A 25,136-nucleotide genomic window follows, 5' to 3' on the forward strand; every position below is an offset into this window, starting at 1 on the left:
TAGTCGCAGAACGAAACGTAAACCAGACTGGGTGTGGGGAGGGGAGGTAATAGAAGGGTTATAGGGTCGGGGAGCGGAGGCTGAAGAAGAGTTGGAGCCTGATTCAGCCTGGCGGGGAGCGACCTGAGGAGGAGCAGTCTGGGGAGGAGGTGAGAGGCCAGATGGTTCCATAGAAAAGGAAGATTCACAAGACTCAGCGACATTTGGGGTTGCGACTGAAGGGACAGGTGGGAGGGAAAGAAGGAGGATTTGGGACGAGTCACATTGGGAACAGAGACTAGGGAGGGAACAAAGTGTGAAAAATGCCTGGACGTAAGGCACCTCAGATCATTTGCCCATTTTTTGACAAAAATTATCTAGGTCTCGTAGGATGGAGAAATCAAAAGTGCCATTTTCTGGCCATTTAGAACCATTGTCGAGTTTGTATTGGGGCCAAGCGGTGTTGCAGAAGAAAATAAGATGCTTAGATTTTAGGTCAGGTGAGAGTTAAAGAGGTTTTAAGTTCTTGAGAACACAGGCTAAGGGAGAAGGAGGAATGGAGGGTGGAAGTTTGCCCATAGTGAAGGAGGCAAGTTTAAAGAGAAGGGTAGAGATACGGAGAAGGGGGTGGGAAGCAGCCCTGGGCTGCAATGTGGGTGAGCAGCTACAGCAGGGGTCCCCGCAATTGACTTGCCACCAAGGGAATGTGGGTGAATGACCAAGGCAGGCGTCTCTGCAGTGATTGGACACCAATGGAATGTGGGTGAATAATCAGGCAGGCGTCCCTGCAGGGATTAAACACCAAGGGAAGACTGTCTTCCCGAGTCCGTGACCGGCGCTGGAGTTTTGGATCCACAGATAAAATGTGTCTCATTTGTCTCCACTAGAGAGGAAAAAGAACTGGAATTGGAAGGACAGGGAGATTGAAGGGTAGCAAGAGAAGGAGATTGAAGGGTAGCAAGAGAGGCTGGAAAAGAGAGTGAAAAGACCACTTACCCGATTTGAAATTGGTGAGATGTTCCTTGGGCTGGTTGATCTGAGGACCCGAGGTCATAGGTGGATCTCTTCACGGAGTGAGGGTGAGGACAGGGGACTGCTCTCCCGAAGGAGTCCCTCTGACCCGGGTCTTCAGCACCAAATGTCATGCGCGTCTATGTGAAGAGACCACCAAACAGGATTTGTGTGAGCAACAAGGCTGTTTATTTCACCTGGGTGCAGGCGGGCTGAGTCCGAAAAGAGAGTCAGCAAAGGGTGGTGGGATTATCATTAGTTCTTACAGGTTTTGGGATAGGGGGTGGAGTTAGGAGCAATGTTTTGCAGGCAGGGGGTGGATCTCACAAAGTACATTCTCAAGGGTCAGGAGAATTACAAAGAACTTTCTTGAGGGTGGGGAGATTACAAAGAACTTTCTTAAGTAGGGGGAGATTACGAAGTACATTGATCAGTTAGGGTGGGGCAGAAACAAATCACAATGGTGGAAGGTCATCAGTTAAGGCTATTTTCACTTCTTTTGTGGATCTTCAGTTGCTTCAGGCCATTATACATGCAGGTCACAGGGGATATGATGGCTTAGCTTGGGCTCAGAGGCCTGACACAAAAGACCTGAAAAAGACAACTTGAGACCAACAGAATGTCTCTCCCTCTCCCCAGTTTCTTTTCTCTCTTTTTTTTTTTTTTTTTAGCAGCAGTTTACTCAAAAGGTAAACAAAAAAATCTTCTACTATCTCTTATTAATACTATATGAGGCAGGGTGCGGTGGCTTCCGCTTGCAATCCCAGCACTTTGGAAGGCCAAGGCAGGTGGATCACCCTGAGATCAGGAATTCGAGACTAGCCTGGCTAACATGGCAAAACCTTTTCTCTACTCAAAATACAAAAATTAGCCTGGCATGGAGGCGCGTGCCAATAATCCCAGCCACTCAGGAGGCTGAGGCAGGAGAATCACTTGAATCCAGGAGGTGGAGGTCACAGTGAGCCAAGATCACACCACTGCACTCCAGCCTAGGTGACAGAATGAGACTCCATCTCAAGAAAAAAAAAAAGAACAAATAAAAACTATGTGAATATCTAGTTCAAAATAGGAAAATGATTCTACTTTTGCATCAATGCATTATAAATATAAAGCCTAATTTTAATAAAACCTTATAAATCATCTAATCTCAATCAGCTTTGACCACACAAGATAATATTCCTATAAACATTTTATAACTTCTTACAATTTTTCCATTCCTCTTTCTTTTCCCAACTTTCTATATCTATTCAGTTAATCTATTTTATTCTTTCCTTCTTTTATCCCAATTTCATACAGCCTTTAAATAACTTCTAAACTAGGCAAAACCACTTTCTCTTTAACAAAAACCACATACTTATGTCTTTCTTATAATCTTCCTTCCTACAAAGATGTCTTACTTTCCTTACATATTCTGAATACAGAATTGTCTTCCTTCTGGTCTCCAGTGTTAGTTACCATATATTAGTCAGAATTTTAAATCTTAGTAATCTTAATTTATACTGAAAATCTAAGAAGTAATTTTTTTTTTTTTTTAGACAGAGTCTCACTCTGTCACCCAGGCTGGAGTGCAGTCGCATGATCTCAGCTCACTGCAACCTCCACCTCCCAGGTTCAAGTGATTCTTCTGCCTCAGCCTCCCAAGTAGCTGGGACTACAGGCACACACCACCATGCCTGGCTAATTTTTTGTATTTTTAGTAGAGACAGGGTTTCACCATGTTGGCCAGGCTGGTCTCGAACTCCTAACCTCAGGTGATCTGCCCGCCTCAGCCTCCCAGAGTGCTAGGATTACAGGTGTGAACCACTACCCAGCCAGAAGTAATTTTGTCAGTATGTACTAACAATTGGTTAATACACATTTTATAATATTTGGAAACACAGGCTTTCTAATGGAACAATTTTTCAATGTGGAATAGGATACTTTTACTAGCGGATCTTAAGATCTCTTTTTTTTTTTTTTTTTTTTTTGAGACAGGGTCTTGTTCTGTTGCCCAAGCTGGAATATAGGGGTGTGATTATAGCTCACTGCAGCCTCAAACTCCTAGGCTTGAGTGATCCTACTGCCTCAGCCTCTCGACTAGTTAGGACTGCAAGCATGTAACACCACTCCTGGCTAACTTTAAAATTTTTATTTTGTAGAGACAAGGTCTCACTATGTTGCCCAGACTGGTCTCAAACTCCTGGCCTCAAGCAGTCCTCTTACCTCAGCTTTCCAAAGTGCTGGGATTACAGGTATGAGCCACCACACCCAGCCCCTAAATATCTTTTGTTTCTCTGAAATAAGAAACCAAAAGTATATGAGCTTAAACTTACATGTAGTAATTAATGTCTTAGCATTATATCTTATTTGGAAATGATCTAGATCTTCAATAAATATTCATAGTTTAATTTAGCTTGGCAAAACTCTAAAGGCATAGTTACCAAAAAAATTTGAAAAACTTTTTCCCTTTTGTGGCCATCGCCAAAGCAGGAGTAGCCAAAATGATGTTTGATCCCTTTGTGACTTATTTTTTTTTTCATTTTTTTGTTTGTTTGTTTTTGAGACAGAGTCTTGCTCTGTCGCCCAAGCTGGAGTTCAGTGGCACAATCTCAGCTCACTGCAGCCTCCCACCTCCCGGATTCAAGCGATTCTCCTGCCTCAGCCTCCCAAGTAGCTGGGCTTACAGGCGTGCACCACCACGCCCAGCTAATTTTTGCATTTTCAGTAGAGACTGGGTTTCACCATGTTGGCCAGGTTGCTCTCAAACTCTTGACCTCAGCTTCCCAGTGTTGGGATTACAGGTGTGAGCCGCCACACCTGGCCTTAATTAATTTTATTAAATAACATATTTTTTTAATGGAACGCTTCAGAATTTACGTTTCATCTTTGCACAGGTGCCATGCTACTAATCTCTGTATCATTCCAATTTCATTTTATTTATTTATTTGTTTGTTTATTTATTTTGAGACAGAGTCTCTCTCTGTCACCCAGGCTGGAGTGCAGTGGTGCGATCTTGGCTCACTGTAACCTCCACCTCCCAGATTCAAGCAATTCCCCTGCCTCAGCTTCCCAACTAGCCAGGATTACAGGCATGTGCCACCATGCCCAGCTAATTTTTGTATGTTTAGTATAGATGGGGTTTCACCATGTTGGCCAGGCTGGTCTCGAACTCCTGACCTCAGGTGATCCACCCACCTCAGACTCCCAAAGTGTTGGGATTACAGGCGTGAGCCACCACGCCCGGCCTTCATTCCAATTTTAGTATATGTGCTGCGAAGCGAGTACCTCACTGAATTTTAGACAACAAGGTAGGAAATTTACATTTCAAAGCACAGAGAAGAAATTTAAGCTTTCCAGAAAGCCGTTTAAGTTTTACATTTTTTTTTTTCCTTGAACAAAAAATCGTACCAACAAGAAAGGAAGTGAACAGAGAGAGGGACTCACCATATAATTAAAAGAGGGGATTCAGTCACCTGAAAAAAAATTCCCCAGAACAAGATCCAAAATAGAAGAAGCAGAAAGGCTCTGTTTTAAAAATTATAGTCTGAATACCTGCTTTTAATTAAGTTGACTTTGAACTACAGAGCTCTTAAGAAAATCTTTTTATCAGGTTTTAGCCAGGTAAATTAACAAACATTCTGGACTTTGTTTTTGTTTTTGGCTTTTCCTCTCTGAAATTTACATTAAGAAGAGTTTTGTAGGAGGGGCATATTTGTTTATTAGAGGTCTAGGGTAATCATTCTTTTAAGCTGTTTGTCTTTGAAATGTTTTAATTAAATGTGTCCTTTCTTTCTGAATATGTGGTTTCATTAAGCTTAGGAGAGAAGGCTAAACAAAACAAAAATTCCTATCATAGTCTAAATAGAAACCAAAATTTTAAATCAAAAGTATACCTGCACAAGTTACTCAAAACCAACATAAATAGGTGTGCATGAGACCAACAGCAGGTGCTCATACAGCACCCGGCACAGAGCCCAGTACATAGTAAGCACTCAGTGCTGGCTAGCTGTTCCCTTTATCATCATCATCATTGTCATCCTCATACATGTATGGGTGGCTGATCAATCTCTGAGATCATGGATGAGGAAGACTTTGGAAGTCAAGACATAAAAGGAAACTTTGAAGAAGGGCACGTTATCCCAGGCCAGGGCAAGATACTAGAGCTGCATTGTAGCACTGCAGAGCTATAATAAAATGGGAGGCAGTAGCCCATGATTTCTGGGGATGCTGGGGAAGATGAGGACCCAAGGGGAAACCACCGACAGCTAGTGATCAGCTTGACTAAAGAACTTCCCACAACCAGAGTTTTGACCCAAGATAGTACAGGATTTGGAGAAGGGGTTAATTCCTCATCCCAGGAAATGTACAGAGCCAAGGCTTAGTGCACAGCTGTCATCAGGAAGAGGATTCCTGCACTGGTGACAGGTTGAAGGAAATGACTTATCAGGTCCTTTATTTGGTCTTGGTCTCTCTGAATAAGGGTCCCAAGATTCCCTCCCCTGTTGTGGCCACGTAGTCAGCAACAGTTCATAACATAATATGTTATTAAACATGTTAAGTTACATGTAACATAAATATATTTATTTACATAATAGCATTACATTTTTGTTCATAATTACATAAATTAAAATTTACACTTACATTCATATTTACATCAATATGATACATATCTACAATTATTCCATTCCTACACTGTGGTTGTATACTTTTACATTAACCTCTTCATGTGACATTGATTTTGTAATGTCATTTTCTTTAGAGAGAATAAGAAGATACTTTAGTCTTTTCTCTAGCACAGTTGACCAATTCTTTTTCTTTTCTTTTTTTTTTTTTTTTTTTTGAGACAGTCTCGCTCTGTCGCCCAGGCTGGAGTGTAGTGGTGCAATCTAGGCTCACTGCAACTTCCACCTCCTGAGTTCAAGCGATTCTCCTGCCTCACCCTCCTGAGTAGCTGGGACTATAGGCATGCCTGGCGAATTTTTGTAATTTTAGTAGAGACGGGGTTTCACCATGTTGGCCAAGCTGGTCTCAAACTCCTGGTCTCAAATGATCTGCTCACCTTGGCCTCTCAAAGTGCTGGGGTTACAGGTGTGAGCCACTGTGCCCGGCCCCCATTTTTTTTTTTTTAAGACAGGGTCTTGCTCCATTGCCCAGGCAGGCATGCAGTTGTCTGATCTTTGTACACTGCAGCCTCAAACTCTTGGGCTCAAAGGATCCCCCCATCTCAGCCTCCCAAGTAACCAGGACTACAGGCATGTGTCTCCACATGCAACTAATATTTTAAGATTTTGTAGAGATGGAGTCTCACTATGTTGCCCAGATTGGTCTTGAACTCCTGGCCTCAAGCCGCCCTCCCACCTTGGCCTCCCAAAATGTGGGGATTACAGGCATGAGCCACTGTGTCTGGCCCCAAATTTTTTATGGTCGATAGTTAAAGTTTCTTTCAGCTTTACAACTTATTACTGGTACAGTAGCCCCTTCTTATGCAAGGTTTTGCTTCCTGAGGTTTCAGTTGCCCATGGTCAACCACAGTCTGACAATATTAAATGAAAAATTCCAGAAATCAACAATTCATTAAGTTTTTTTTTTTTTTTTTTTTTTTTGAGACGGAGTCTCGCTCTGTCGCCCAGGCTGGAGTGCAGTGGCGCAATCTCGGCTCACTGCAAGCTCCGCCTCCCGGGTTCACGCCATTCTCCTGCCTCAGCCTCTCCGAGTAGCTGGGACTACAGGCGCCCGCCACCACGCCCGGCTAATTTTTTGTATTTTTAGTAGAGACGGGGTTTCACCGTGGTCTCGATCTCCTGACCTCGTGATCCGTCCGCCTCGGCCTCCCAAAGTGCTGGGATTACAAGCGTGAGCCACCGCGCCCGGCCCTAACAATTCATTAAGTTCTACATTGCATGCTGTTCTGAGTAGCGTGATGAAATTCGGTGCCGCCCCACTCTACCCCACCCTGTCCCACCAGGGGTGTGAATTGTCCCTTTGTCCAGCGTCTTCACTACCTGCCCATTCGTCAACTTAGTAGTTGTCTTGGCTATTGGATCAAAAAAAAAAAAAAAAAAACATAGTCTAAATAGGATTCCGTACTATCCATGGTTTCAGGCACCCACTGAGGGTCTTGAAATTTATCCCTCGAGGATAAGGGGGGACTACTGGAAGGTCATAAAATTCTAGGATTGTTGTCAAATTTAGAAGAACCTCTATCAAGTTTCTTGCATATCGGAGCTGTAAGATTTCCGGACTTGTTATGTTTCCTTGATTACTAACCTTAAAATTGTTTTGAATTGATGCTATCTATTACATCCTTTTTGTAGTGGTGTATTTTGACTTTTGTTATTTTCATCAATGTCAGCATTCCGTGACAACTTCTCCTTAGCTAGATCCCCCAAAATGCCAGAACCACTGGGGCAATATCCAAAAGGAGGGGAAGTATGACAGAGAGGGAAGTTGGAGTGAGACGGGCAGCAGTCTTAATAAATTACCGTTAAAACATCTTACATTGGCAAATTCTACTAAAGCATGAGATCCTGAGTGTGCATTATTCGGCCCCTCCCAGGTCCCTGGAAGGCCCCTGGCGTGTGAGGGGCTCTAAGGCTTAAGCTGTGACTTTCACAGTAAGTTTGCTAAATCCCTTTCTGCCTTTCCCCAGCGTGATGGGGGAGATTTTGTCCACCTCCACTTAAGCGTTGTTTTTTACAGGACGCCTCCAGAATAAGCTAGTTGCCCCTAGCCCCACCCCATTATCTGCGTCGTGAGGCTGGAGGTCATGACCATCTAGTTCCTTCTGTATCCCAAGTAGACTGAAGAGTGCCTGGTACATAGTAGAATCTTAGGCTCAGAGGGCTGAAGTGAGCTGCCAGGGTCATGCAGATAGGAACTGCCAGAACTCAGGATCAGCCAGAATGAATGAATGAAAGAACGAATGAACTCCAGCTTCCCAGGCTTGGTCAGGGAAATCTCATTTCCTTCTTTTTTTTTTTTTTCCTTTTTTTGAGACAGAGTCTTTCTCTGTCACCCAGGCTAGAATGCAGTGTGCGATCTCAGTTGACTGCAACCTCTGCCTTCCGGGTTCAAGCGATTCTGCTGCCTCAGCCTCCCAAATAGCTGGAACTACAGGCACACTTCACCACTCCTGGCTAATTTTTGTATTTTTAGTAGAGATGGGATTTCACCATGTTGGCCAGGCTGGTCTGGAACTCCTGACCTCAAGTGATCCTCCTGCCTCGGCCTCCCAAAGTACTGGGATTACAGGCATGAGCCACTGTGCCTGGCCAGAAACCTCATTTCTTACCAGAACCCTTGATGGCCTATTTCCCAACCTCCATCCTGGAAAACTGATCTGGAACGCCAGGAGGAGGTCCTCTGAGCCCTGAGGCAGAGATGTCTCACCTGGAAAATGGGTCTAATGACTGAGCACCCCACGCAGCAGAGAGGACTGCAGATAGTGTGGATGAGAGGAAGGTCTCTGGCCCTGGACACAGCATCATCAAGTGGTAGCTTCATCTTTGCGAGCTGGGGCCGCTGCAGGAGCTTTCCCCTCCTCTGTCCAGGCTGAGCCTGTCTCAACCCCTCAACCTGCACCCCAGTCTTTTGGGGTCACCTCAAGGCTTTGGATGATGCTTCTTTTGCTGATGTCAACCAAGGTGATGGACCCATTTGTCCTCATAAAGTAACTCTTGAACATACATGCACTTCTTCCTCCCTCCTCTTGCTTTGAAGGATGGGTGGGCACCTGCCACCATGGGCAGGGTGAAGGCCAGCCCCATACCCACAAGGTCAGAAGGCAGCTGCCCCTGGCCTGTGGGTTTCTCTCAGAGGGGCCAGGTCTTCCTCACCATGTGTCCCCAGCACCTAGCCTGGGGCCAGGTCCAGGGTCACGCTCAGTAAATGCTGGCTGAGAATTAAGGGGGAGCTTTCTGGTTCCCCTCCAACACTTTTCTTTTTTTTGAGACAGAGTCTCACTCTGTCGCCCAGGCTGGAGTGCAGTGGCGAGATCTCGGCTCACTGTGACCTCCACCTCTCTGATTCAAGTGATTCTCCTGCTTCAGCCTCCTGAGTAGTTGGGATTACAGGTACCCATCACCACATCTGGCTAATTTTTGTATTTTTAGTAGAGACGGGGTTTTGCCATGTTAACCAGGCTGGTCTCAAACTTTTGACCTCAAGTGATCCACCCGCCTTGGCCTCCCAAAGTGCTGGAGTTACAGGCATGAGCCACTGCACCCGGCACCAACGCTTTTCTGCAAGTGCTAGGGTCTGCCGTAGAGACATCTGTGCACGCCCAGGGGCGGCTGAGGGGCCATAAGCCTCCTATGACTCCATTATCTTGCCTGTGCAGGCCAGACGACTGCCTGAACCCACAACAGCTTTGCCAGAAGAGGGGCTTACTCATCACTTCCACACAACCTGTGCCCCTCCCCCACTGGGACCAGCTGGGGTTGAGGGGGTGAGGGTCAGGCTGGGGAAGGCTCCTGGAGATTGCATTTGCAACCTACCCCTCCCCTGCCAACCTCTATTACCACACTGAGAGGAACGGGGAGACATCACTAAATTGAGGACCTAGGTAGAGAGAGAAGAAGAGAGTGTCCTGTCAGCCTTCAAAGGTTATTCAGAGCTCTTGGTGCAGGAAGGCCCTGCTAGAAAACTCCAAGAGTCCAGGAGGGCCTTGGGCATAAAAGCTCAGAGTTGTCCTCAAGAAGCAACTGCATGACAGTTATATCAGATGCACATTCAACAATAATAATAGCAAACCCTTACACGGATCTACAAGCCCTTATCCACACTTCAGAGATCCCAGTGTTTCTGAACAAAATAATTTAAGTGTAACACCAAAACTCATTGGGTAGCCAAAACCTAACCTGAACAGATATATGAATACTCGTATATTGTTTTCTGCAGAAATATTAATGTGTTTCGTTATGGGATGCTAAGCCAGATCCCACTACCCACTAGTATGTTATATAAGTCATGTGCTTTTCAAAACCCCAAAACTCCCTAAATTCCAAAATGCATCAGGATCCTGAGACACTGGAGTTTCAGTTAAGGAGTTGTGACCTGTGTAGCTTCCTCCATGACAGGCACTGTTCTAACTGCTCTCCATAATATTAACTCATTCAATCCTTACAATGACCTGACAGAGTAGAACTTACTATTATTCTTCCAATTTTATAGATAAGGAAACTGAAGCAGAGAGAGGTGAAGTGACTTGCCCAAACACATACAGCTAATGAATGCTGGAACTGAAGCTTCCAGAGCCTAGTTCCAGAGCCCACTCTCCGAACAATCCTACCATCTATTTCCCTTAAAAGGGCTGGTGAGGCTGGGCGTGGTGGCTCACACCTGTAATCCCAGCACTTTGGGAGGCTGAGGTGGGTGGATCACCTGAGGTCAGAAGTTTGAGATCACCCTAGCCAACATGGTGAAACCCCATCTCTATTAAAAATACAAAAATTAGGTGGGCGTGGTGGCGGGCACCTGTAATCTCAGCTATTCGGGAGGCTGAGGCAGAACTGTTGGAACCTGGGAGGCAGAGGTTGCAGTGAGCCGAATCCATGTCATTGCACTCCAGCCCAGGCCGACAACAGCAAGAATCTGTATAAAAAAAAAAAAAAAAAAGACTGGTGAGATGGGTGTGGAGGTTGAGGGGTGTGGTAAACAGCAGGAGATAACCATTTTATGTTGTGTGTGTGCTATGGTTTGGATGTGGTTTGTCTCCTCCAAAATGCATGTAGAAACTTGGTCCCCAATGTAATGGTATTGGGAGGTGGGGCCTTTAAGAGGGGATTAGGTCATTAGGAGGGATTAATGCCTTTCTCATAGGAGTGGGTTAATTCTCACAGGAGTGGGTGAGTTATTGAGAGCAGTTCATTACAAGAGTGAGTTTGGCTTCCTCGGCTTTCTCTTGCTTCCTCTCACCCTACAATGCCTTCTGCCACATTACAACACAGCACGAGGCCCTCACCAGAAGCTGACCAGATCCGGCCACCCTGTCTTGGACTTCCCAGCCTCCAGAACTGTAAGAAACAAACCCCTTTTCTTTGTAAATTACCCAGTCTCATGGGTTCTATGATAGCAACAGAAAATGGACAAATTGTATAATATGCACATGCCCAGGAGGGTGTGTGAGAGGTAATCCCATTGTTACGGTTGTTCTGTAGGGTGACCAACCATTGGGAATTTCCCTGGGACTGTTTTGGTTTTAGCACTGAAAACTCTGTATTTCAATAAACTCCTCAGACCTGGTAAACCAGGATGGTTGGTCACCCTAGTTCTTGGCCTCTTTTCCTATGAGCAATATGAGACTCATGACCCACTGAGGAAGATTTTAGGATCTGAAGATGCACTTTGTCTACATAACACAGCTTCTCAACCCAAACCAGGATCTCCAGCAGGCATTTACTCAAGACATGGGGAAGAAGCCCCGGAGAAAACGCTGGCTGTATCAGATGCAGTGAGGGACAATGCCTCTGTCTCCACCTGGCATCTTTCTAAGAGGTTTTCAAGGACCAGTGTGACTCTATCAGGCTTTTGCCTTGAGTGTTGATGCTGGCCTCCATTGTAAATACAGTGGTAATACACTTGATATTCTGATTTAGAAATGCCTGACTCTCATCCCCAGCTTTGAATTTTAACTCCTCAAAGTCCAAAGTGACTTCTCAGTAATGACCCACACCATGAGCTCACATCTATCTTCCTGAGGCCTGCCCAGACCTGCTGAAGTAGAGAGAAGAAAGCAAGGCCCCTGCTCTTGAGAAGCAGGTATGGGCTATGGATGCAGGACAGAACTATGCCCCAGGCTCAGAAAATGGGGAAGAGAGTCCTGTGTGCTGAGGGCTCCCATGGACTCCTGGAGCGGGATGAGGAAGGAATAGGGGGAGGATGGGGATACCATACAATCCTCCTGAGGGCTGAGGATTCCCCCAGTCAAGAACTGAGGCTGGAGACTGCTGTTTAAACATGGCAGGTTGAACACACTTATTTCTCTCCGTTGTTCTCTGAAATTCCAAGAAAAAGACACAGGGATTTTTTTTTAAAAGCACATCTATCTACTGGGACAAAGAAAATGTATGAGGAAGAAAATAGCAGATGAGAAGAATCAACCAAATTCCAGAAGCTGGAAGGCAGATGGTGAGTGGGGACTGAAAAGAAACCCAGGAAGTTGAAACCTGGCTGCTCACGGGGAGCCTTTAGGACAAAGCAAATTGCAGAATCTCAGAGCGGCTCAGGGATTAGAGGGACCAGAAATCTCTGAAGACCAAGTGGTGTTGGGTAGGGCAGAAGAGAGAAGGGTGGGTTCGTTATCAATCTGGGGGACAATTGGATGTCCAGGTCTCCTACCCCAGCTGGCACATGCAAGAAGTGACCCCACCCCACAATAACACGAGGCCCACCCACTGGATAGGCTGGATGAAAAGAATAATCTGAGATGATGTTTGCTGTGGTCTGAATGTGTTCCCCAGCAAGCGTGTGTTAGAAACTTAATCCCCAGTGCAACAGTGTTGGCAGGTGGGGCCTCATGGGAGGTGTTTAGGTCATGGGGGCTCCACACTCATGAATGGATTAATGCTGAGTATAAAAAGGCTTGGGGCCGTGAGATCAATCTCTTGCTCCCTCTCTTACCATCTCAGACTCTCTCGTCTTCCACCAGGGAATGATGCAGCAAGAAGGCCCTTGAATGATGCCAGCACCTTGATATTGGACTTCCCAGCCTCCAGAACCATGAGCCAATACATTTCTGTTCCATAAAAATTACCCAGTTTCAGGTATTCTGCTATAGCAGCACAAAATGGACTAAAACAATGTTGGCACAAGACTCACTGCTGGCCCTGGCATACAACAAGTCCTTGGTAAGTTGTCACTATGATTATACTCAGGCCTCTTTCTATCTTGCTCTCTTATTTTCTTCTCCTGGTCAGAAAGAGGCTTAAAGACATATGATATGGACAGCAGAATCTGGCTTCCTGGTAACACTCTTTCCACCTATCCATACACCCTCCTAACCTACCAGGCTATTTGATGTGGCAGAAATGAGCAGCCTTCTAGATCTACTATCCTCTTCTTCTTCTTTTTTTTTCCCCCAAGACGGAGTCTTGCTCTGTCATCCAGGCTGGAATGCAGTGGCACGATCATGGCTCACTGCAACCTCTGCCTCCCAGGTTCAAGCAATTCTCCTGCCTGAGCCTCCCAATTAGCTGGGATTACAGGTGTGCACCACCGTGCCCAGCTAATTTTTGTATTTTTAATAGAGATGGGGGTTTCACCATGTTGGTCAGGCTGGTCTCGAACTCCTGACCTTGTGATCTGCCCACCTCGACCTCCTAAAGTGTTGGGATTACAGGCATGAGCCACTGCACCGGGCCTACTATCCTCTTCTTTAGTAACAGAATCTCCTTTTTTTAAGCTGGGTACCTTGCCTTACAGGTATAAGACATTTCCTAGTCTCCTTTGCAATTAGATGTGGCCATGTGACTATATAAGCAGAATTTGTTGTGAGGAAAACCAGGTATCTAGATCTTTAAAAGACAGAAGTGGCCAGGTGTGGTGGCAGGCGCCTGTAGTCCCAGCTACTTGGGAGGCTGAGGCAGGAGAATGGTGTGAACCCAGGAGGCGGAGCTTGCGGTAAGCCGAGATGGCGCCACTGCAGTCCAGCCTGGGCGAAACAGTGAGACTCCGTCTCAAAAAAAAAAAAAAAAAAAAAGAGAAGCACTAGCTGCTGCTTCCTTTCCTCAGCCCTGCTCTCTGGACTGCAGATGTGAAGGCTGGTGCTCCAGCAGCCATACTGCACAATGAGGTTGGGGGCTGGATGCTAGGGATGGCAGAGCAGAGGGATGGAAGGAGCCATCTTCACTGAGTTGTCACATCAGTGGCATTGCCTGCCTCTGGCCTTTTTACACAACAGAGAAATAAACTTCCATCTTTTTTCAGCCATTATTATTCGGGGATTTTCTGTTGTGTGCAACTGATCCTAATCCTGTCTGATAAATGTGAGTGAAAGTGCAACCTGTCCCTTGTCCTCTTTCTTATTCAGAGATCTTAGAAGATCAGAATCAGCAGGGACCTTGGCTGTGTGGGACAAAATCTGGCTCACAGATGTTTTCTTTGGCTTATACAAAGTTTTAAACATTAGGACACATTTGAATACAGTTTAAACATTAAAAGATGGGTCTCCGGCTTTTTTGGATGATTGGAGGATCTGGCAACACTGGATTTATGTTTCAGCAGAACAGCATCTTGATGAGGCATTTGCTCTCTCATTGCCACAATCCCCACCTCTCCTATTGTGTGAGGATGCTCTTCTCCTCCTCCTATGAGTGAGGTGTGTCTATGGCTTATCCTATTAATTAGTATGTATATGTTATCCCTACTACACAGATAAGAAAATCAAGGCTCAAAACAACTTTCCCAAAGCCACAGAGCTGTAAGTGGTGGAGCTGAGGCTCCTGATCATATACATTTTGATCTTGATTTTTATTTATTTATTTGAGAGAGAGTCTCCCTCTGTGGCCCAGAGGGATTCTCATGCCTCAGCCTCCCGAGTAGCTGGGATTATGGGTGCATGCCACCATGCCCGGCTAATTTTTGTATTTTTAGTACAGATGGGGTTTCACCATGTTGGCCAGGCTGGTCTCGAACTCCTGACCTCAGGTGATCCGCCCGCCTCGGCCTCCCAAAGTCCTGGGATGACAGGCGTGAGCCACTGCGCCTGGCCTGAAATAGATCTTGAACTAGATTTTTCAGGAGGGCTACATGGGAGGTAGAGAGACGTTCTCAAACATACACAATCTCTGTTGTCTTCTCACAGGAGTGGCGTGCTGTGTGGATAATGAATGTTGGGGAAGGCGTCTCTCTCCAGCCCCTCTCAAGCTTTCTGTAGTCACTGGTCCACTCTGTATTGCTATGAAGAAGCTCAAGACCAGCCTGTATCACTAGGGGTACTGGCAGGAACCAGGTGCCACACTCAAACTGAGTAATTGAAGAGGGTTTAATATGGGAGTTATTTACAAAGGTGTGGGCTGGTGTAGCTGCCCATATGCCCCCGAAATCACCTCTACATGGCAATAGCTACTTACTGCTAACACAGTCTCTCTCTCATTGCTGCAAATATTTTCTAGCCATGCAAGAAACTCAGCCAGTTATGTTGAACAAACTAAGAGTGCCAGGAAGTTAATGTCCTGGAAGCATTGCCAGAGGGGAGGGGGCAGATAGATTCCCCAGCTTCCTCGCTCCTCAGCTGGGTTAAGCCTGCGACATATTCATTATCTCCCAGAGTGCTGCCCAGGGATAGGGCGCCAGGTGCTCAGTGAGGTGACCTGCTCATGTCAGCTTCTTCCCCTTTCCTGTCTTGTTTCTGCACCCACATCCCTCCCATGTTTCCTCTTCCCAAATAAACTACTTGCATTCAAATCTTCGTCTCAGGCTCTGCTTCTGGGAAAACCTGAACCTAGAGAGGAGAGTTTAAGGAAAGCAACAAAGGGTGGTGTGGGACTCTGGTAACAAAGGGAACTACTGCCTTTCAAGAAAACGGCAGGAGGCTGGGCGCGGTGGCTCACGCCTGTAACCCAACACTTTGCGAGGCCAAGGCAGGTGGATTATTTGAGGTCAGGAGATCAAGACCAGCCTGGCCAACATGGTAAAACCCCGTTTCTACTAAAAATACAAAAATTAGCCGGGCATAGTGGTGGGTGCCTGTAATCCCAGCTACTCCAGAGGCTGAGGCATGAGGATTGCTTGAGCCCAGGAAGTGGAGGTTGCAGTGAGCTGAGATTGCACCACCACTCCAGCCTGGGAGACAGAGTGAGACTCTGTCTCAAAATCAATCAATCAATCAATCAATCAATCGGCAAGAGGGAACCTGGAGAGGGGAGGGTATGGAGAGGAGAGCCAGGAGGACTGTCAGAAGCTGTGGCCTTGGTAGAGAGACACAGTCAGCCCGGTGACTGTGCACTGAGGGAAAGGGGGAATGAATATCCTGACCTCTCTCCTCTTACCTGCTGATCTCCTGCTGGTGCTCCCTGTTGACAAAACCCAACCAGAGCCAGAGGGCAGGAGAGCCCATTGGTGTCACTCACAGCAGCATGGCTGCCGGACACAGAGCAGCAGAGCGGCATGCAGAAGGGTGGAGAGTGCACCTGCAGGGGCAAACAGAAGAACTGCAGCATGCAGCCCGTCCCTTTGGATTTGACCCATTTGGAAAGCAGAATTTTGACAGTCTAGGATCTGGGTAAAGGGTTTTCCAAGTGTCAGGATGAAAGCGACTAAGGTGCAGAGGCTGGAGGGCTGGGGCAGGTAGAAGCAAGCATTCCTGTTACCTACTGCTGTGTGACAATTTCCCCCTAAAACACAATGGCTTAAAATAATATCCATTTCATTACATATCTCAGTACTGTAGGTCAGGAATTTGGGCTGGGCTTACTTGGGTAACTCTTCTGTCCCACATGCCATTGACCGAAGCCTGGTTTTCAGTGGGCAGCTCGGCTGGATGGCCCAACACAGCTTCACTAACATGACTGCTGTCTTGGTAGGAATGGTGGAAGCCTGGGCTCAGCAGGACTGTCAACTGGAATGGCCATATGTGGCCTCTCTTAGCATGATGGTCTCTTCTAGAAGCTTGGGTTCCCAGAGAGAATGTTCAAGAGGCCCCAAAGGACACCACAAAGCTTCTTTATGACCAAGGCTTGGAAATCCAGGAAGCTTGCTCCCATCACGCTCTATTACTCCAACAAGCCAGCCCAGGTCCAAGAGGAGGAAACCTGGACTCCATCTTGTGATGTGAAGAATTGCAAATAATTTGTGTCACCCTTAAGCAACCAGCAACTCATCTAGGTTGACTGGCATTTCAGCAATGTAGTGGGAAGTGGTGGGACTGATGTTGAAGAGGGACTTGAATGTCATGAGAGGCTGGGGAGGTAATAAGGTGGGGAGTGAAGTTTCTCCAGTCAGATTCAAATTTAAACCCCAGTTTTGCCACTTACAATCCATGAGCCAAGCAGGCTGTCTCTCTGTCTGAACCTCAGTGTCCTCATCTGTAAAATGAGGAGAACACCTCCTACATCTGAGGATGACTGTAAAGATGAAATGGGATGGTGCTTATAAAGTGCTTCCCAGTGTACCTGGCTCCAACCCTGTCTCAGTAAATGGCAGTCCCTATTATTGAACCCGAGTAACACAGAGAGCCAAGAAAGGATCTTACAAAAAACTCCCCTGGCTTTGACAATGTACGAGACCCACTGATAGGGTTTGGCTTTGTGTCTTCACCCAAATCTCATCTAGTAGCTCCCATAATTCCTACATGTTGTGGGAGAGACTCAGTGGGAGATAATTGAATCATGGAGGATGGTCTTTCCCATGCTGTTCTTGTGATAGTAAATAAGTCTCACAAGATCTGATGGTTTTAAAAATGGGAGTTTCCCTACAGGAGCTCTCTCTTTGCCTACTGCCATCCATGTAAGACGTGACTTGCTCCTCCTTTGCCTTCCGCCATGATTGCAAGGCCTCCCTAACCATTGTGGAACTGTAAACCCATTAAAGCCTCTTTCTTTTGAAAATTACCCAGTCTCAGGTATGTCTTTTTTTTTTTTTTTCTTGAGATGGAGTTTCGCTCCTGTTGCCCAGGCTGGAATGCAATGGTGCAATCTTGGCTCACCACAACCTCCACCTCCCGGGTTCAAGCAATTCTCCTGCCTCAGCCTCCTGAGTATCTGGGATTACAGGCATACGCCACCACACCTGGCTAATTTTGTATTTTTTTTTTTTAGTAGAGATGGGGTTTCACCATGTTGGTCAGGCTGGTCTCAAACTCCTGACCTCAAGTGATCCTCCTGCCTCAGCCTCCCAAAGTCCTGGGATTACAGGCATGAGCCACCATGCCCAGGCTCGGGTATGTCTTTATCAGCGCATGAAAATAATGGACTAATACAGCCACCCTCTCCCTCACTCCCACATACAACCAAACCCCAAATTCAGCTGATTTTACACCTGAAATGCAGCTTGAATATGAGTTTCTCCACTTCCCCCACTGATATCACCATGCCCTACCCAGACCATGGCAGTTGCCTCCTTCCTGGTATCCTGTCCTCCCTCACCCCCACTGGCCCCCTGTAATGCCCTCCCCTCACAGCAGGGAGCCCAGGCTTCTCAAAGTGCCCTGTGGGTGCGAGCCACCTGGGGGGTCCTGTTTGTATAAAATATAGATTCTAGTTCAGTAGGTCTGGGATGGGGTCTGAAAGTCTGCATTTCGAGTCAGCTCCCAGGTGATGTGGGTGCTGATGATTCCTGGATCACACTTTCAGTAGCTGGAGAATATTTTTTCCAAATAAAAGGGCGATTTTGTCTCGCCTCCACTTAAAACACTCCACTGACTTCCTAGCAATCCCACACCATCACTGGGTCCCACAGCCCTGGCAGGATTCAGCTCCCATCTGACCTTCTAGCCCCTTGCTCTCCACTCTCCCACCCTCTCTTTCCCTCTTGTTTATGGGTTAATTTATTTATGATGAAATGAAATCCACCCCAGTACTGGAACATTATCAATAACCTGTGTGTGGCCAGGCGTGGTGGCTCATGCCTGTAATCATGCCTTGGGAGGCCGAGGTGGGTGGATCACCTGAGATCAGGAGTTCGAGACCAGCCTGGCCAACATGGTGAAACCCCGTCTCTACTAAAAATACAAAAATTAGCAGGGCGCGGTGAGACGCGTCTGTAATCCCAGCTACTCTGGAGGCTGAGGCAGAGAATTGCTTAAAACCCAGGAGGCGGAGGTTGCAGTGAGCCAAGATTTCGCCACTGCACTCCAGCCTGGGCGACAGAGCAAGAGTCCATCTCAAAAAAAAAAACAAAACCCAAAAAAACAAAAAACAAAAATTAGCCAGGCGTGGTTGTGGGCGCCTATAACCCCAGCTACTCGGGAGGCTGAGACAGGAAGATCGCTTGAAACGCTGGGGGGGTGGGGGTGGGGGTGGGAGGGAGGCCAGAGGGGCAGAGGTTGCAGTGAGCCCAGATCGCGCCACTTCACTGCAGCCTCCGCGAAAGAGCGAAACTCCGTCTCAATCAATCAATCAATCAATCAATCAATAACCTGTACCCGGGTGTTATTTCCCTCCGTCCTTACCTCCTCCCAGCTCCTTCCCATTCACCTGAGATAACCATTCTTCACGTATCTATGCTCATCTTTCCCTTGCTTTAAATTTTTTCCACCGATGCATGTGTCTAAACATACATACTTTTGGTTTTGCTTTTACACATTCTAAAAGTTGCACCATTGTATGCAGTTTGCCGCAACTTAGTTTTTTCACTCAACATTGTTTCTGAGACATTGTTTCTGTTGTTGTCTGGCTGAAGTTCATTCCGTTTCACTGCTGTCTAACGTTTCATGGCGTGAATATTCCGGTTTATTTGCCCACTAGCACGTGGAGGGGCATTTGAGGGTGTTTCCAATGTTCCTGTTATTCGGAATAGCGCTGGTGTGAACATTCTGCACAGGTCTCTGGCTGCGCCTGGGCGGGTTTCTTAAAGGTGAATGCCCAGGAGGGGATTGTCTGTGTTCTCCCTCCCTCCGAGCTCCAGCCTTCCTCGCCTCCTTTCACTCCCAGCTCCCTGGAGTCTCTCACGTAGAATGTCCTCTCCACCCCCACCCACCCCTGGTGAACTCCTGCAGGTTCTGCAGGCCACGGCTGGGCCCCCTCGAAAGTTCCTTAACTATACAATTATGGTGTGTGTTTCTGCGACGAGCGTCCGTCTATCTGGGGAACGCACGCCGCTCGAGGCTTGCGATGCTCCCGGGGTCCCCGCTTCTAGCTCGGGCCTGGCGCACAGCAGCACCCAGACTGCAGGGGTACGCTTGAAAGTTGCTGGAGGAGCCGGGGGGAAGGCAGCGCCCAGCGAGGCGGCCGGAGCGCGCGCCCACAGGTGGGTCCGGTAGGGCGCCGCGGGGCCGTAGTTTTCGGGTCGGCGGGCGAGGACGCCGGGTCCAGAATTCCAGGAAATGCGCGATCCAGGCCGGGAGGCGGGGCGGGGGCTCCGGGGAGGGGGCGGGCCCCGGGAACGGCGGCGGGCGGGGCGGGAGGCGGGGCCCGGCCCCGTTAAGAAGAGCGTGGCCGGCCGCGGCCACCGCTGCCCCCAGGGAAAGCCGAGCGGCCACTTAGCCGGCAGAGACCCACCGAGCGTCGGCGGAGGGAGCAGCGCCGGGGCGCACAAGGGCACCATGGCCCAGACGCCCGCCTTCGACAAGCCCAAAGTGAGCGCGCGTGGGGGCTCCGGGGACAGGGGTCCAGTGCCTGGGCGGCCCGAGGGGCTTAGCGGGGCCTAGCCCGGGGCGTCCGAACCCTGGGAACGAACGGGGGCTCCTGCAGGCGCGTTATTCCTTCGGCTTAGGCCGTGGCTTGCTTGCGGGCTAATTAGGGACAATGGGGCAGAGAAGGTCCAGAACCCGGAGGCCTCCAGAGTCTGCTTCTGCCCCTGACTTGACCCCTCTGGGTCTCAGTTTCGCTGTCTGTCAAGTGGGCATCCTAGCACGGTTGAGCGCTGTGTGGGCCTGGGCAGGAGCTTGAGGTCTCTGAAGCTCAGCTGTATGATAGGGCCTGATGTCTACGCCGGTTAGGCACCTAGTGCTGTGCCCGGCGCCTACTGGTTGCTCAGTGAATGGAAGCAGCTTTGTACGCCAACGTTATGGTGGTGAGCGCCAAGGAGCCCAGGTTTGTGGATGCGCCCCGGGGAAGAACCGTGAGCCCTGCCAGAAAGGAGAGGGAGGGGAGCAGAGCACTCCCCGTTCCCCGCAAGAGAAGAACAGGAGCTAGGTAGGCCCTGGGTTTGGGGCCCTAGCAGGGTTCACTCGAGGCCAAGCCATGGCCACTGGCCCCAGGGGAGAATCCTCTTGTCTCCGCCCACCAGCTGTGGCGTCTTGGGACTGGTGAGGTCAGGGAGGGTCCGGACTCCCTTGGCCTGTCTCAGAGTCTGAGAGGAGGGGCCCAGGAGTCTGCCAAGCAGGGTGAGTCAGCCAGTAGGGTGTGAGAGTGGTTGGGGAAGGAGTCAGCTGCAATCAGCCTCAACTTACCCTTCTAAGAAATAGGTGTGAGTGGCCCAGCAGGTTGGCTCACGCCTGTAATCCCAGCACTTTGGGAGGCTGAGGCGGGAGGATCACTTGAGTCCAGGAGTTTGAGGCTAGCCTGGACAACATAACTAGACCCCTCTCTCCAAAAAATAAAAAAAGTTAGGGGAAGTGTGTGTGGTGGTGCACTCCCGCAGTCCCAGCTACTCAGGAGGCTGAGGCAGGAGGATCGCTGGAGCCCAGGAGGTCGAGGCTGCAGTGAGCTGTGATGGTGCCACTGCACTTCAGCCTGGGAGACAGAGTGAGACCCTGTCTCAAAAAAAAAAAGAAAAGAAAAAAAAAGAAATGTGTGAATGATGATAGATATCACAAAAGTGCCGGTGAGAATCTAGTGAGTGTGCATGTGTTAGTGTGAAGGAGACAGGCTGTGGGTGGGAGAGCCCACCTACCTTCTGAGGAGGGTGAGGCCTGGCCGCCACTACTGATGCCCCCAGCCCAGGGAAAATGCTCAGCTACTCCGGGTCAGAAGCTGGGAGCACTGAGGTGCTGTACAAGCCCTCCCGTCCCCAGCCCTGTCTCCTTCACATCTTACTGGAGCCAGGGGGCCCATGATTGGTGCCTCTCCTTTGCAGTCTTTTTGTTAAATGCTCTGGGCTCCCTCTGCCCTTGGGCTGGGGACCCACTGTACCCTGATGTGAATCCTATGGCAGTAGCAAAGCTCCTTGATTGGCCGGGTGCGGTGGCTCACGCCTGTAATCCCAGCACTTTGGGAGGTGGAGGCAGGCGGATCATGAGGTCAGGAGAATGAGACCATCCTGGCTAACACGGTGTAACCCCGTCTCTACTAAAAATACAAAAAATTAACTGGGCGTGGTGGTGGGCATCTGTAGTCCCAGCTACACAGGAGGCTGAGGCAGGAGAATGGCATGAACCCGGGAGGCGGAGTTTGCAGTGAGCCAGGGTCTCGCCACTGCACTCCAGCCAGGGCAACAGAGTGAGATTCCGTCTCAAAAAAAAAAAAAAAAGCTCCTTGATTGCAAATGTGTTGGGAGTTATGGAGAGAACAGCAGGGCCCACTTCTAGACACTTGGTGCAGACACCCACTGGATCCTTGCAGTTCTTCTGTAACAGCCCGTCAAGGGAGGGGCTCATATTATTATCCCCATTTTTTGGCCTTGCCCAGTCCTCCCATCTGATTCAAGCTGACAGATCATTTTCCCTGTTGGGACCTCAGTGTCCACACCTGGAGGATGGAACATCAGCTGCTTATGTGGGTGTCCCGTGTCCTGAGTCCCAAGGCCACAAGGTGATGCTTGAGAGTGAAGGTAGAATGTTACCTGCCATGTTCGAGGCGTGACAAATCTTGTATGATTGTGAGGAGGAACTTGCCCGAGCTGGCAAGAGAAGCGGGAAGGAGTGTGAATCTCAGAGCCACTGTGACCAGAGCCAGCTCCCTGCCCTCTCGTGGGTGGGAGAGATGACAGTTATAATTATTAGCATTACTAGATGCAGCTTATAGAGTGTTGATGTTTCTGTGCCAGGCACCGTTCTAAACACATTATCTGCATTTTTCATTTAATCCAGGCACAGAAAGGTTAACTAGGCCCAAGATCACACAGCTAGGAAATGTCCAGTCTGGGGTTTGAGTCCAAGGGAGGCTGGCTTCAGAATCCCATGCCTCTAACCATCTTTCCTAAACTACCTCTGCAGAAGCCTTTGGGCATAGAGGTGCCAGTGCCCCAGGTGCAAACCTCCTGAGACAGGAGCCTTTGCTGTGTCCTTCAGCTGCTCATACCTGCCACCAGCTGAGGCCTGGGACCTGGTCAGCTAGAAGAAAGCAGAGCAGGGCAGCGCTTTTCAAACTGCACTCAAATGGCCTGACCTTTAATGTTCACACTGTGATTCTGTGTGGGTCCGGGTGGGGCCTGCGATGCTGCACTGCTGACCGGCTCCCGGGAAATGCTAATGTCAACGATCCAGGAACACACTTTGCTTAGCAAGGCCCTAGGCAGCTGCCTTCTTTTGTGCGGGATCCCTACTGACTCCAATGGAGATAGCACCAGGTTCAAGAGGCTACCTTCTTTGGAAGAGGTAGCAAAAAAGATATGGGGTTTTACTGGGGGCTTACACACAGGGAAGAGAGTCCAGTGGCGGCAGGCTGAGCAGAAGAACCGCAACCACTGACAAATCATTGCAGTTTATACAGCATTTTCATTTAACACCTTCCCCCAACCACCTCCACCTAGTAACCTTCATTTAACCCAAAACAAAGGGCCTCGGTCCCTATACCCCTATATGGTCAGTGTCCCATGGGAATGGGGTGGGGCTCAGATGTTCCTCATAGATAAGGAAGGGATCTCCAGGTTGGCCACTCCTGGATTCCTTCTCTCAGAACTCTGAACGCACATTCAAGTGTGCCTGCCATGCAGGGTCATTGTCAGGGGATGCCCAAGTCAAGTTTTCCCTGTCGGGTGTGCCTCCCATACCCCCACCTGGTTTGACTGAACACCTGCTGGGCACTGGAGGAAGTGGAAAGCGGGGTTGGAGGGGTGGCCCTTATCAGCCTATGTTCACAGGTGGCACCAGGCACTCAGGCATTCTGCATCCTGGAGGCCAGTGCTGATCACATGCCTGTTGTTATAATAATCATAACAACGGCTGTCCTTGAAGTGGTCCTGGGTATCAGGTGCCTTCAGTGACTTTTTTTTTTTTTTGCCAGAATCTCACTGTATCGCCCAAGCTGGAGTGCAGTGGCAAGATTTTGGGTCACTGCAACCTCCTGCCTCAGCCTCCCAAGTAGCTGGGACTACAGGCATGCACCACAGAGTCTCACTCTATTGCCCAGGCTGGAGTGCAGTGGTGTGATCCTGGCTCGCTACAACCTCCACCTCCCGAGTTCAAGCCATTCTTCTGCCTCAGCCTCCGGATTAGCTGGGATTACAGACGTCTGCCACCATGCCCGGCTAATTTTTGTATTTTTAGTAAAGACAGGGTTTCACCATGTTAGCCAGCTGGTCTTGAACTCCTGATCTCAGGTGATCCTCCCACCTCGGCCTCCCAAAGTGCTGGGATTACAGGTGTGAGCCACTGTGCCCGGCCAGTAACTTTTATCTCACGGAATCCTCTGGATGACTTGTCAACGCATGGGTCTTCATCCCCATTTACAGATGAAGAAACTGAGGCTTAGAGAGTGGAGGGACTTGCCAGGGCTACATAAAATCTGAGAGCCTTGAAGCTGTAGACTGGCGAGTGAACCGGTACAGGCTGGGACAGCAGTTTCTTTCTTTTTTTCTTTTTTTTTTTTTTTTTTTTAGACAGAGTTTCGCTCTTGTTGCCCAGGCTGGAGTGCAACAGCACGATCTTGGCTCACTGCAACCTCTGCCTCCCAGGTTCAAGTGATTCTTCTGCCTCAGCCTCCCAAGTAGCTGGAATTACAGGCATGCACCACCATGCCCGGCTAATTTTTTGTATTTTTAGTAGAGACGGGGTTTCTCCTTGTTGGCCAGGCTGGTCTCGAACTCCCGACTTCAGGTGATCCGCCCACCTCGGCCTCCCAAAGTGCTGAGATTACAGGCATGAGCCACCGCACCCGGCCAAGGGACAGCAGTTTCTAAACTGTCCCTCTCTGATGCAGAGGGGAATTGGGGCTAAATCAGCAATGTGCCTTTTCTGTCTCATATTTGAACGTCTACTCTGCACGAGGCGCTGTCCTGCTTTGCATACAGTGACTCATTTAATGTTTATGTCAGCCCTCTGAGGAAGGTCCTGTCCTATTATTAACTTCACTTATTATGAGGAAACTGAGACAGAGAGGGGAGGGAACTTGCCAAAGTCACACAGCCGGCAAGTGGCAGATCTAGACTGGAACCCAGATCTGCCTGCACTCAAGTAGAAGCTGTTCATTGCTTTGCTCATTTGCCAATCCCACTTTATGCAAAAAAGGGGGGGCAGTGTGGGGGGAAGAGTTAGAATCGGGGTGGCAGTGTGGGCCAGTGCATTAGCCCCGGGCTTCAGATGTACTGGGGTTGAATTTCTGCCTGCTGCTTAGCAGCTAGGGTACCTCAGGTAGACAACTCCTGAACCTCAGCTTCCCCCTCTGTAAAATGGGGTGACAAAACCAAGATCT

At 48.6% G+C, this 25,136-nt stretch overlaps 1 protein-coding gene, 1 long non-coding RNA gene and 1 pseudogene across 5 annotated transcripts in view; 2 read left to right on the forward strand and 1 right to left on the reverse strand.

Moving 5' to 3' along the window:
• Positions 1-3,819: 3,819 nt before the first annotated feature.
• On the reverse strand, positions 3,820-3,909 carry LOC129474999 (uncharacterized; annotated as a pseudogene).
• A 7,684-nt stretch (positions 3,910-11,593) lies between these two features.
• On the forward strand, positions 11,594-15,372 carry LOC129474772 (uncharacterized). Its single transcript, XR_008654630.2, has 3 exons — positions 11,594-12,096; positions 12,617-12,815; positions 14,771-15,372. It is a non-coding gene; the product is annotated as an uncharacterized lncRNA (long non-coding RNA).
• A 4,646-nt stretch (positions 15,373-20,018) lies between these two features.
• The window catches only part of ADA (adenosine deaminase), a 32,893-nt gene continuing 27,775 nt past the window's right edge, over positions 20,019-25,136 (forward strand). The window contains exon 1 of one of the 4 annotated variants that reach the window (XM_055266398.2): positions 20,019-20,200. In XM_055266398.2, the coding sequence (XP_055122373.1) occupies positions 20,168-20,200 (33 nt within the window). In that variant the 5' untranslated portion in view covers positions 20,019-20,167. The remainder of the gene's footprint in view (positions 20,201-25,136) is intronic. The other 3 variants (XM_055266401.2, XM_055266397.2, XM_055266400.2) reach the window with 3 other exon arrangements.

Source organism: Symphalangus syndactylus, chromosome 24, assembly GCF_028878055.3.
Source record: "Symphalangus syndactylus isolate Jambi chromosome 24, NHGRI_mSymSyn1-v2.1_pri, whole genome shotgun sequence".
NCBI lineage: Eukaryota > Metazoa > Chordata > Mammalia > Primates > Hylobatidae > Symphalangus > Symphalangus syndactylus.